The sequence below is a fragment of the Maniola jurtina genome, chromosome 22 (genome assembly GCF_905333055.1).
Source record: "Maniola jurtina chromosome 22, ilManJurt1.1, whole genome shotgun sequence".
Taxonomy (NCBI): Eukaryota; Metazoa; Arthropoda; class Insecta; order Lepidoptera; family Nymphalidae; genus Maniola; species Maniola jurtina.
This window is the reverse complement of record NC_060050.1, coordinates 10,805,719-10,817,635: the sequence shown is the minus strand read 5'-3', so window position 1 is coordinate 10,817,635 and position 11,917 is coordinate 10,805,719. Positions and strand designations below refer to the sequence as shown.

The 11,917-nt window shown below is 36.7% G+C and overlaps 2 protein-coding genes and 1 long non-coding RNA gene across 4 annotated transcripts in view; 1 reads left to right on the top strand and 2 right to left on the bottom strand.

Moving 5' to 3' along the window:
• Positions 1 to 52: 52 nt before the first annotated feature.
• The window catches only part of LOC123877037 (protein unc-50 homolog), a 12,561-nt gene continuing 696 nt past the window's right edge, over positions 53 to 11,917 (bottom strand). The window contains exons 1-6 of one of the 2 annotated variants that reach the window (XM_045923546.1): positions 10,739 to 11,213; positions 10,121 to 10,186; positions 9,370 to 9,490; positions 8,770 to 8,906; positions 8,108 to 8,209; positions 53 to 310 (exon numbers count right to left, since the gene is read on the bottom strand). In XM_045923546.1, coding sequence (XP_045779502.1) covers positions 174 to 310; positions 8,108 to 8,209; positions 8,770 to 8,906; positions 9,370 to 9,490; positions 10,121 to 10,186; positions 10,739 to 10,976 — 801 coding nt within the window. In that variant the 5' untranslated portion in view covers positions 10,977 to 11,213 and the 3' untranslated portion in view covers positions 53 to 173. Of the gene's footprint in view, positions 311 to 8,107; positions 8,210 to 8,769; positions 8,907 to 9,369; positions 9,491 to 10,120; positions 10,187 to 10,738; positions 11,214 to 11,917 lie in introns of those variants that run through there. The other variant, XM_045923547.1, reaches the window with a different exon arrangement.
• Positions 920 to 4,195, bottom strand: LOC123877013. Its single transcript, XM_045923493.1, has one exon. The coding sequence runs from the start codon at positions 4,173 to 4,175 to the stop codon at positions 1,338 to 1,340; it is 2,838 nt and encodes a 945-aa protein (XP_045779449.1). The 5' UTR covers positions 4,176 to 4,195; the 3' UTR covers positions 920 to 1,337.
• LOC123877057 overlaps positions 4,445 to 11,917 on the top strand; it is a 24,371-nt gene continuing 16,898 nt past the window's right edge. Inside the window, exon 1 of the long non-coding RNA XR_006798485.1 lies at positions 4,445 to 6,805. This is a non-coding gene — a long non-coding RNA (uncharacterized LOC123877057). The remainder of the gene's footprint in view (positions 6,806 to 11,917) is intronic.

The following is an 11,917-nucleotide window of genomic DNA, read 5'->3' as shown; positions in this document are numbered from 1 at the left end:
TTCAAAATTCTACCCGACAAGCTAGAGAGGATAGTAAGTAAAAAAAGACAAATATTTCGACTTAAAGTTTATTAAATACATTAAAATTAATTATTAATCAACATAATTTATACAACTTAATATGTAATTAAATTATAATAGGTACATATAAAACATTAATTTCTTCGACTTTGCTATAGAACTCTGTAGTGGTAGAAGTCCATGAGCATATGACTTAAGTTCCAGTTGGCCAACAGCGTGCCTACGTACAGGACGAACAAAGCAGGCAGCGGTAGCAGGAACGCTCTTGCGTTTTTGATCATCGGCAAATCTGGAACAAAGACGATTACATTTAGGGCGTAGACGAGAGACTTGTCCGCGTGGCACAAAAATCCCCGAAACGTAGATATATGTCTAATATTTTGGAACTGGATTTCGATGTGTATTTAATTTATTCAGATTCAAGTTAGCCTTTGATTTCAATCTCAGCTGGTGGTAAGTGATGATGCAATCTAAGAAGCAGGCTAATCTGGAAAGGGTATGGCAGTTTTCATTAAATCCACATTCCTTTGGTTTCTACACGGCATCGTACCGAAACTCTAAATGGCTTGGCGGTGCGGCTTTGCTAGTGGGATGGTAACTAGCCACGGCCAAAGCCTTCCACCAGACCAGACCAGATAATTAATGCCCTGCGGGGAATCGAACCCGGGATCTCCCACTAATAAGACCACAGCGCTTACCAATGCGCCAGGGAGGCTGGGTTTTTATTTATGATAGGTTAGAGCTTCATGATCATGCCTGTTTATAATCTAAAGATCCTTACCATAAGATCTGTGTGATTAGTATGAGATTTTATATCTCACTAATATTGATAGAATTTAACCATCAATGGCCCTAAAAATCCTTGACATAAAGTAAAATTCTGTACCACCCATTGTTGATGCGTGGATGATAAATTAAAGATATTTCTTCTAAAAATGAATTTATTGGCGCGCAGACCGTTTGGTTTTTTAACAAAGAGAAGAGAACAAAAAAAGATTATAAAAACGTAAAATGACAATCTAGAAATATACAAAATTGAGGGTTGTTAAATAAAATATGTTGTATGAACTGACATTGCAAACAGATAACAAATTTATGATTTTAGATAAGTAAGATTTGAATTTAATACATGAAATATATATTAGTTATGTAGTTAATTAATTTAAATTCAAAATATATACAATACAAAAATACATTAGGATAAACAATTATTTATGGTCTTTGTCAACATTATTAAAATATTCGCAACAAAGTGCATTTGCCGAGAATAAGCTGTAGGCGCTTCAACATCCTCCCCTCCGTGGAAAGTGCAGCTTTCAACTTTCTGGATCATCACAGGTAAGTAGTGGACAAAGTTTTACGTATGGTCTTCTGAAGGTGCCTTTGGATGTAGTTACTTCAGCGACGCGTGATACTCCATCTGATCCAGGAAATAATCGGGAAACTCTTCCAAGCTTCCAGCATAGTGGAGGTAAGTTGTCCTCTATTAGAAGTACTAGATCTCCTTCTTTTAGTTTTGCAGAATTTGTTCTCCATTTTGATCGCTGCTGAAGTTCTGAGATGTATTCTTTTTGCCATCGCTGCCAAAAGTGCTGGCGAATTTGTTCGAGTCTTTCATAGCGTCGAAGTCGATTTGGATTGTAATCTTGTAGCGGAGGTGATGGCAACGAAGTAAGTGGACGCCCTATCAGAAAGTGCCCCGGAGTTAAGGAGAGGTAGTCGGTAGGGTTGGATGTGAGGGGGCATAAAGGTCTACTATTTAAAATAGCTTCAACTTGAGTGAATAAAGTTCCTAATTCTTCGAAATTTAGATGGGTGTTACCCATGACGCGACGGATGTGGTATTTAGCGGATTTGACGCCAGCCTCAAAAATGCCACCAAAGTGGGGACTATACGTGGGTGAGAATATGAATTTAATTTGTTCTTCAGTTGCAGAGTCAATGATAGTTTGTTTATTGGTCTTTAAAAAGTTACCTATTTCCTTGGCTGCCGCGACAAAATTTCCCGCGTTATCGCAAAAAATTTCCGCAGGTTTTCCACGTCTAGACGAAAATCGGCGTAGCGCTTGTAAAAAACCTTCTTTGGTTAGGTCACTGACAGCTTCTAAATGTAAACATTTGAATCTTAGGCATACGAATAAACACAAATATGCTTTGATGACTCTGGACCCACGACCCTTCTTATTAGAGATATAGAATGGACCAGCAAAGTCTATTCCCACAGTTTTGAATGGAAAGTCAGGTGTAATTCTTTGGATGGGTAAGTTACCCATTATGGGATAGATAGCCTTCCCTTGATGGCGCTTGCATGTGACGCAGTTGTGAAATGTGTTTCTAGCAAGGCGTCTGCCATTAACTGGCCATAATGATTCACGGATTGATGCAAGCAATAGCTGTGGTCCAGCATGCATATGACGAAGGTGGTATTGTTCGAAAATTAATTTAGTAAGATGGTGACTTGAGTGTAGCAAAATAGGATGTTTTTTGTTGAAATCATAGTTAGAATTGTCAATTCTGCCACCAACTCGTATTAATTTAGCATCTTTATCAAAGAAAGGTGTCAATGATATAATATTAGAATTATTGCTAATTGGCTTTCCACTTGCTAATAATTTAAATTCCTTTGGAAAAGATTGTTTTTGAGCTATGGCACAAAGATTTGAAAATGCATCATTTAATTCTTCTAAGGATAAACTGCCTGTGAGTTTGTTTGTTTTGTGTCGTAGATTATGAATAAACCGTTTTATGTATGCAAAAGTTCTTTGTAATTTTGATAATTTTGAGTAACGTTCAAATTCTATAATAGAATCTGGAATGCCTACTACCGCAGCTGAAAGGCTTTTAGTTTCTGGTAGGTTCTCCTCAATGCGTTGTGATGGAAGAACAGGCCATTCTGATTCTGGTTTTTGCAAGAACTCGGGACCATGCCACCACATCTGCCTAGATACTATATCCATAGGAGTAACGCCCCTAGAAATATAGTCTGCAGGATTAAGTGCAGTGGGCACGTAGCGCCATGAAGATATATCTGTTGTTTCGGATATCTCCACGACCCTATTCGCCACGAATGTTTTCAATTTTCGACAGTTAGTATTAAGCCATCCAAGAACCACTGTGGAGTCACACCAGTGCACCTGACGCGAAACCGAGCATCGAAGAGATTCAACGACGGTTTTGGATAATTTAGCCGCCAGGAGAGCTCCACAGAGCTCTAAACGAGGTATTGTAGTTGGTTTCATTGGAGATACTTTAGATTTAGAGCATAATAATTTTACGCTGATACCTTCATTGTTGATGGATCGTATGTAAATGCAAGCCCCGTACGCACTTTGTGAAGCATCGCTGAATGAATGAAGTTCTATTGTTGTAGGATTGTCACAAAGTACGTTTCGAGGAACTTCGAAATTCGCAAGACTTGGCAATGTATTGGAAAATTCATCCCAAGCATTTTGTATGTCTCTGGGTACGGGATCATCCCAATCAATTTTTTGAAGCCACAGAGACTGCAATAGCATTTTAGGTAAAATGACACATGGACTTATCAAACCCAATGGATCAAAAATTTTGAATGTAAAGGACAAGATTAAACGTTTGGTTACCTTTGATGATTTTTCAGGGATCTGGAATGATATTTGAAGTTTGTCATTCTCCGGAGTCCACCCAAGTCCTAAAGTGGAAGTGGAGGAGCTAATACTTAATTTTTCTTCTGGATTTATGGCATTCAAAATTGATTTGGAATTAGATCGATATTTCCGAAGGTTGAAGCATCCAGACTTAAGAGTATTGGATACCGAATTTTGAATGTGTATCAGTTCGTCCTCGGTGTTAGCTCCGGTAATGAGATCATCGACATAGAAATCATTTTTAATTATTGTTTCGATTGATTTGTCGGTACACTCGTGTCCTAATTGCCAAAGACAACGTGTGCTTAAGAAGCTTGAACTCGCTAGACCGTACGTTACGGTTTTTAGACGCAATATTTTAATTGGTTCCGTTTCATGCTCTCGCCATAAAATTAATTGGAGATTTTGATTATCATCATGTAATGCAATTTGCCGATACATTTTTTCGATGTCAGCTGTTAGTAAAAATTTATATTGTCTGGCTCGAATTAGAATAGCAAAGAGTGAATCCTGGATATTTGGCCCCACCATCAGAATGTCATTGAGCGCGTAGCCTGAAAGGGTAGGGGCAGATCCGTCATAGACGACTCTAATTCTCGTCGACTCGCTTGTCTCTTTGAATACAGCATGATGACACAAAAAATAGGATAGTTCAGGTGGTTTAGTTATAGGAAGAACTTCTAAATGAACAAGTGCAGCATATTCGCGAATAAATTCGGCGTATTGTTGTTTGATGTGCGGATTTCTCCTAAAGCGCTTTTCTAAATTTAGAAATCGCTGCTTAGCCATGGAATAAGAATCACCTAAACAATCTGGTGTATCAATGAGTGGAAGTTGAACACAAAACCTTCCACTTGACAATCGAGTGGTATTGGATAAAAAATGTTGTTCACAGGCCTTTTCTGTATTAGTAAGGCATGTTTTGTTTGGAATCTCTTCAATGTTCCAGAATTTTGGTAGTAGTTCATGTACACTTTCTGTTTCTTCATTTTGTTTTAGTATTGACTTATTGCATTGAATTTTGTTGGACATATTGACATTTGTATAAATTGGACCGGCAATTATCCAGCCAAATTTTGTGTTTCTTAATTTTGGAAAACTTGGACCTAAGGTAAGTGTATCATTACCTAGGACATCCCAGAAGAGGTCTGCACCAATGAGGACATCGATGGACGAAGGAATGTCAAAATTAGTATCTGCAAGTTTCAAATTATTTGGAATTTTAAAACCTTGTAAATTCATAGGAGCAGCAGGAATTGAACCTGTCAACTCTTTGAGTAAATAGCAAGTCAAAGCAACGTTATAATCTTGGTGTATTGAACTAATATGTGCAATGCAACTCTCAGTGATGAAATTTGAAGAGTTGTTGCCAATACCTACAACGTTAATTTTATTAATAGGCTGTGACTCGAGACCTAGAATGTCTTTCAAACGATTGGTTAAAAAAGATGATTGACTTCCGCAATCTAGTAAAGCGCGGACCTTTAATGATTTGTTTATTTTAGGATTGGTAACTTCGACTATGGCTGTAGACAATATGACTTGATTTACTGGTTGTCTAGAAAAATTGACTATTGTTTCAGTAGTGTTTTTAGAATCATTGCTATTGGAATTAGACGGTGCTGTTTGATCACACAAAAAACTATTATGAAACTTCTTGCACTTACGACAAGGACCAAGCCTGCAGTTTCGCTGATTGTGGCCTAACCTGAGGCAATTTGTGCATAGCTTTAGTCGCTGTACGTCAGCTTTTCTTTCTTCTATACTCTTGGCCTTGAACTTAGCGCAATCATATATTCTGTGGTCACCTTTGCATATAACGCAACCTTTAATATTGTTATTTGGAGTTAGTGAAGTAAAAGATTTTGTTTGATTGCTAGTGATAGAATTCTGACCTGTAGCAGGGCGTGAAGAGGTGGATGATGTCTTAGACCTCTCCAATCTATTGCGATTAAGTGTCTCTAAAATGTCTGCGCGATCGGTTAAAAATTTATTAAATTGTGTAAGTGTGGGTATATCATCCAAAGAATTACGCATCTCTTCCCACTTAGTAAGTGTACGTGGATCTAATTTTGAGCAAATCATATGAATTATCATTAAGTCCCAATGTTCAGTAGCTTGACCCAAACTAGACAATGCACGTAAGTTCTTAGTAACTGTGTCCACCACAAAGCGTAATGAACGATCAGTCTCGCGTGTCATAGTTTCGATTTTAAAAAGAGCATTTAAATGATGATTAATAAGTTGTCGCTTGTTATCGTACCTATCGCACAATAAGCGCCACGCGTCATTATAGTTAGAAGCAGAAACCTCAAGATTCGCGATGACACGAGCAGCGTCACCTTCTAAGTACGATACCAAATAATGAAATTTATGAATAGGCTTGATGCGCTCGTTGTTGTGTATAAGCGATAAAAATGTGTCGCGGAATTCAAGCCACCGAAAATAGGCACCATCGAATTTATTAATTTGCAATTGCGGTAACTTAAACTCAGCTTCATAGTGTTCGCGATGGCACTGAGACAAGGACGAGTTGCTTTGATCGTGACTGTCTTTATGACTATTTGATTCGTTAATAATAGTTTGAGCTATAGCCATACATGTCGCACAGTCCTGCTCAATGGCATCTCGTTCGTTGATTTCAAAAGCTATATTTTCCGAATTTAAAACATCGATTGAATCTTGCAACTGCTCGTATTGAACCGAAAGTAAACGAAATTTCTCTAATTTAATTGTTAATTCGGATATTTGAATTGCCGTTAAAACTTCTTTTTTAGAAATATTATCGACATAGTTTTTAAATTTTGTAATACGGCCCTTAATTGACGTTCTTTTTGTTAATAGGCTCTTTAAATCGCCTTTGTTGTCGTTAACGTTAGTCATTTTGTATAATATTTGTTACTCGAATGATTCCAAAACTAATAACTAAAATAATAAAATTCTCACGCTCCTTGTATAGTCCCTTTGGTGTCACCTGTGAACCGGCAAGCACAGCTCAGCTCCGTGGAACGCGCTGTGTAGCTCGCGGACGCCACGCCACGTCGCGTCGTGAGTAGGTATAGGTACCCAGCCAAGCTGAAATCGTCGGCACACTGACCTTGAGTACTTATTTCAGTACAATAAGCAAAGGAGTTTTGATAGGTACTAATCTGGCTAGTTACGTTAGGTATAAAATATAAATGTTAAAACTGCAATGATGAACTAACAAACAAATTATTGAATATTTTTACTAGTTAGGTAATGATAAATATGTATAGCGAGTTTAATTTTATAATATCTAATTGTTTAGAACACTAAATATCTATAAAGAGCCTCCGGCGCGAAAAAAAATAACGACAATAAAATATGATGCAATAGTTACTATGATGACGTAGGTACTTTGATTTAAAACTGTTTTATTTCACTAATTAAGGTATTATTTCACTCTAATCGCAGTGTATTTTAACAGTAGCCTTTAAGTAAGAAAGGATTTGAACGATATTTTATAGGAATGAGTATCTAGGAATGAGATATTGATGAGACAAAAGAGGTTATGTGTAGGAAAAGTAGGGCACTTATCTGAATAGGCCGGCACGGATGCGAATGCTGATCGGTGCTGACTTCAGCGCAGATGTCCTCCAATTCCAGAAATACGATCACCTTCCCGGCTTGAGCTGCTCTGACCAGACGATTGTAATGCGTTGCTGGATCGTCGAGTAACCGCCAAGTTGCAATTGCGTATTTCTTGATTATTGTTGGTCGTCTCCTTTTGTTTGTAGTTTACAGGTTCGTATTGTTACATTACGGTCGCCAATTGTTGATGCGTGGATGATAAAATTAAAGATATTTCTTCTAAAAAATGAATTTATTGGCGCGCAGACCGTTTGGGTTTTTAACAAAGAGAAGAGAACAAAAAAAGATTATAAAAACGTAAAATGACAATCTAGAAATATACAAAATTGAGGGTTGTTAAATAAAATATGTTGTATGAACTGACATTGCAAACAGATAACAAATTTATGATTTTAGATAAGTAAGATTTGAATTTAATACATGAAATATATATTAGTTATGTAGTTAATTAATTTAAATTCAAAATATATACAATACAAAAATACATTAGGATAAACAATTATTTATGGTCTTTGTCAACATTATTAAAATATTCGCAACAAAGTGCATTTGCCGAGAATAAGCTGTAGGCGCTTCAACACCCATATGAAAATTGCTATAACTATAACGGACGAACCGTAAAAAGGTAGGTACAGTCAAAGGCCGTAAGTCGTTTAGCACCTTAATGATCATACAGGTACGCGTGGCACGGTTATACACATGCCTTAGGTGTGTGTGGCGTGTTGTGCGAGGCCAACCGTATTTAACAGACATATTTTCGCATTTATAATAAATAATAAAATGGTAATATATAATAGTAAAATAAATAATAGTATGGTATACAATTAATATTACATAGTTAGAGTACTTACTACTGTATCCTAGGAATGTGATGTACAAGTAATACACAATGGAGGCGAGCCAGAACGTGTTGGACACGAAACACGCCAGGAAGCCGCTGTGGCTGAGGAGATCTGAAAATTGCGAAAAACATTCATTAATTAGTATTACTGTACTAGGGGTGATAGGGGTCTAATGATAAAGACGTCGGTTTCCAATTCTGGAGTCAAGAGTTTATTTCCCAAAATGCTGTGGTTTTTTTTAAATTCCTATACAACTAACATCTTGTCTGCAATCTCACCTGTAAGGGGTATGGCGGTGATTCATTACAATACAATCATTTACTTGGTATAAATGTAGGTTTACCCATACATTTTTGTTTCTACACTGCAATATGCTAAATTGCTTGGAAGCACAGCTTTGCCAGCTAGGGTGGTAACTAGCCACTGCCAGTCTCCCACCAGACCAGATTTACAGGCAGCGCAAGACCGTGGCGTGTGGAAGCCCCTACATGAGCCCTGTGTCCAGCTGATAAGACTTCCACATATCTATTGGTTAAAGATGATGATGATGATGATTATGACTTCTTTAAATAAAAATATACATACATATTTACATACATACATACTTAGACTGCTAAAATCATAACCCTTCCTTTCGGCTTTGCCGTAGTCGGGTAAAAAAGAACACTTACTGTGAAATAACAGTATCTGGAAGCAATGTAGCAAGGACAAAGGCGGGAAGAACGCGTTAATGTGGACGTCAAATGCATAGCCCCATTCTACATCACCGCCTGCTCCGTCCACTGACAAGTACTTATTGCTCACGTACCTGCAAGTTGCACAAGGATTATTGTAGTGAAAAATACTTTAGGTGTTGGGCGAATTCGGATGGCAAACTTTAACACCAGCATGCTAACGTTTATAGTACCCGAAGTGCCGATAGATGCAAAAATCAGTCAAGTATGAGTACTTGCACACAAAGGGTTCCATACAATCGCACAAAATTATGTGGTATCTTTATTATACTAACTCTATTTTCCAACTCAGGGCTGCTACAGATTATTCCTTGATAGAAATTCAATGCTTTTTAATGCAAGCCAAGCCAAAAACTGGTCAAATGCGGATCAGATTCATATATGAAGGCTTCCGGGAAGGGTGTCTAGATAGACAGACAGACAATGAATTGGTCATAATGGTTCTTTTTTCCTTTTTTGGAACCCTAAAAATGATAATGTATCTATATACATGGCGGATTGCCTTCCAATCTAAGATAGAATATGACAAGCGCTTACCAGAAAATTGTAGAGACCAGGATCCCAGCTCCAATGAAGTCCACAAACACAACAAACAGCACAAACAGTGCAATCTGTCCGCTTGACAGACCTATGCACAGTGCGAAGAACATTGATGACACTGAAACAAACATACATACATACAAACATCATCAACTGATAGACGTTCACTGCTAGACATAGGTCTCTTGTAAACTATGCAATTAAATATCACAAAACAAACCAAAGGGGTATGTGTGGGTTTAGTAAAAACTGCCATACCCCTGCCAGGTTAGCCCGCTTCCATCTTAGACTGCATCATCACTTACCACCAGGTGAGATTGCAGTCAAGGGCAGTAATAAATAAATAAAACTTGCTTTAACTGTCATGGTAAACATTGCGAGGAAACCAGCATGCCTGAGAGTTCTCCATAATATTAGAAGTCCAAAGATGTGTGAAGTGGAGAATACAGATAGTGTCACATTTAAAATTACATATGGATTACTGTTTCTAGTCTAGTCATTGTCTGTCAGAACTAATCTGCAAAATGGATGAACTGATTTTCACACTGCCTTACAATTGTAGTTGTTTTTAGACTTTCCAAGATAATCAAATGGCTCCATTTCATACCAGTTTTAGTTAGACATGAGGACAAGGCACAGGCAACTAGTAATAGTATAATAATGTAAAATAAAAAAAATAAAAAACAAAGATTCTGACAAATTGAGAACCTCCTTTTTTTGTTTTGAAGTTGGTTAAAAATGTACTTACAAAATAGCCAAACGCTTAATAGTACTAAGAATGCAGGGTCATCTCTTGCAAATTGTGATTTTGTATCTGAAAATTAAGATAAAAAATCTATTTCAGATTTACTATTAGTATGTAGATCTGGACTTTTTTCTATTAGATTTTCTTAGTTTATAGTAAATGAATAAATAAAGTGATTTGCATAGCAGTTTGGACGTTTTTGATTGATTGATTGAAGAACCTCAACATAACAATAAATTATAGTTGTTTAACACTTACAATACCTACTCTTGCCATGAACTAACATTGAAACGCTGATAAAAATGAAAAAATTGTAGAATCAGCTTTTAATGCAACATAAATCTTAGACTGCATTGTCACTTACAACCAAGCAAGATTGTAATCAAGGGCTAACTTGTATCAAAGGAAAAAACAAATAAGGTAACCAGATTGCATATAATTTCAAAACTAACTAAAGACTGTTTCGTCGGACATAACGCATAACGCGTAGCTTTCACATTTCAACGGAGAATCACCAACGATTTCGATTTGTTTACATATGTATTTAAACTAAGTTAAGAGACATAAGATTTTACTGTTGAACTTTAGTGGCTTCACTTGGAGCTATAAATCAATACTCACGTTTCCTATAGTTAAAATTCCTGAAGACTTTCTGTGGGGCTACAAATAAGTAGACCATTTGCCAGGCTGCAAATTCGAAGTCCATTTGATTGAACTTGAACAATCGCCTTAGGTATTTGTATCGTTTGACCGCAGCACTGGCCGTCGTCGGCTGGTAGTTCGCTGGAGCAGGAAGAGGAGACGTACTCCGAGGATACGAAGACGTCGAGGGAGTGGGCGAAGTTGAGTATTTCATCATAACTTTGTATAAAACAACAAAATATCAATGACTAATCTTGTTCTAAGAAATTTCCACCACATATGTTTCAAGGAACACTTTAACACTATATTGCTTTCATAACTGTATTGCTATTACGTTTTTATTATTATTAAATAGAGAATTGAGAAATGAGATGTTTCTGTTGTTTTTATTGTATTAAAATAGTAAAATTTTCTTAAACCACATCACGTCATTCTTCTTGCCAAGAAAATGACAATGACATTTTTTTGATTTTGACATTTGTGACAGCTAACAGCAGTGTTTCCACTTACTATTTTGGTTTTACCTTAGTTTCTGTAGGAATTCACCCTAAATTACCCTGAAATAACTCGATTTGGACGCTCGCGTATATTTCAGGTCCATTGTCAAATTCATGTAACTTAGAAAGTGTTTAGCTATCATTCAATTTTAGTCTCGTAATATTAGTAATGTATATCCAACTAATTACTTTTATACTTATAAAATAATACGCTATTATTCCACCGTTTCTAAAAGGTACAAAAATTATATTGGGTGGATATAAAAAATAGCCCTATCATCTGAAATTTGATTTACCCAAAATTACTCGCTGTTAACATAAACCATGCCTAACGCCTAATTTTAGTTTTTCACCTTTAAATAGGGTGAAATATTTAAAAGTGGAAACACTGGCTTATAGTGACACCATAGTGACACTGACATAATATGACAGTTGATTATCACTTTGGCACTGACTTGACGGTAACGTTTAGAAATTAAACGAATAGAAAAAGACGTTATTTTTAAAATTGTCGGTCTAATAGTCTAAACTCTAAGTTATGCCATAACTACTTGACACTAAATAAGAATCAAGAAACTCTCTATGTCTAATTCTTCTTCTTCTTTCTTAGCCCCTGTCAATCTATTGTTGGACATAGGCCTCCTCACGTGCACCGTGCACG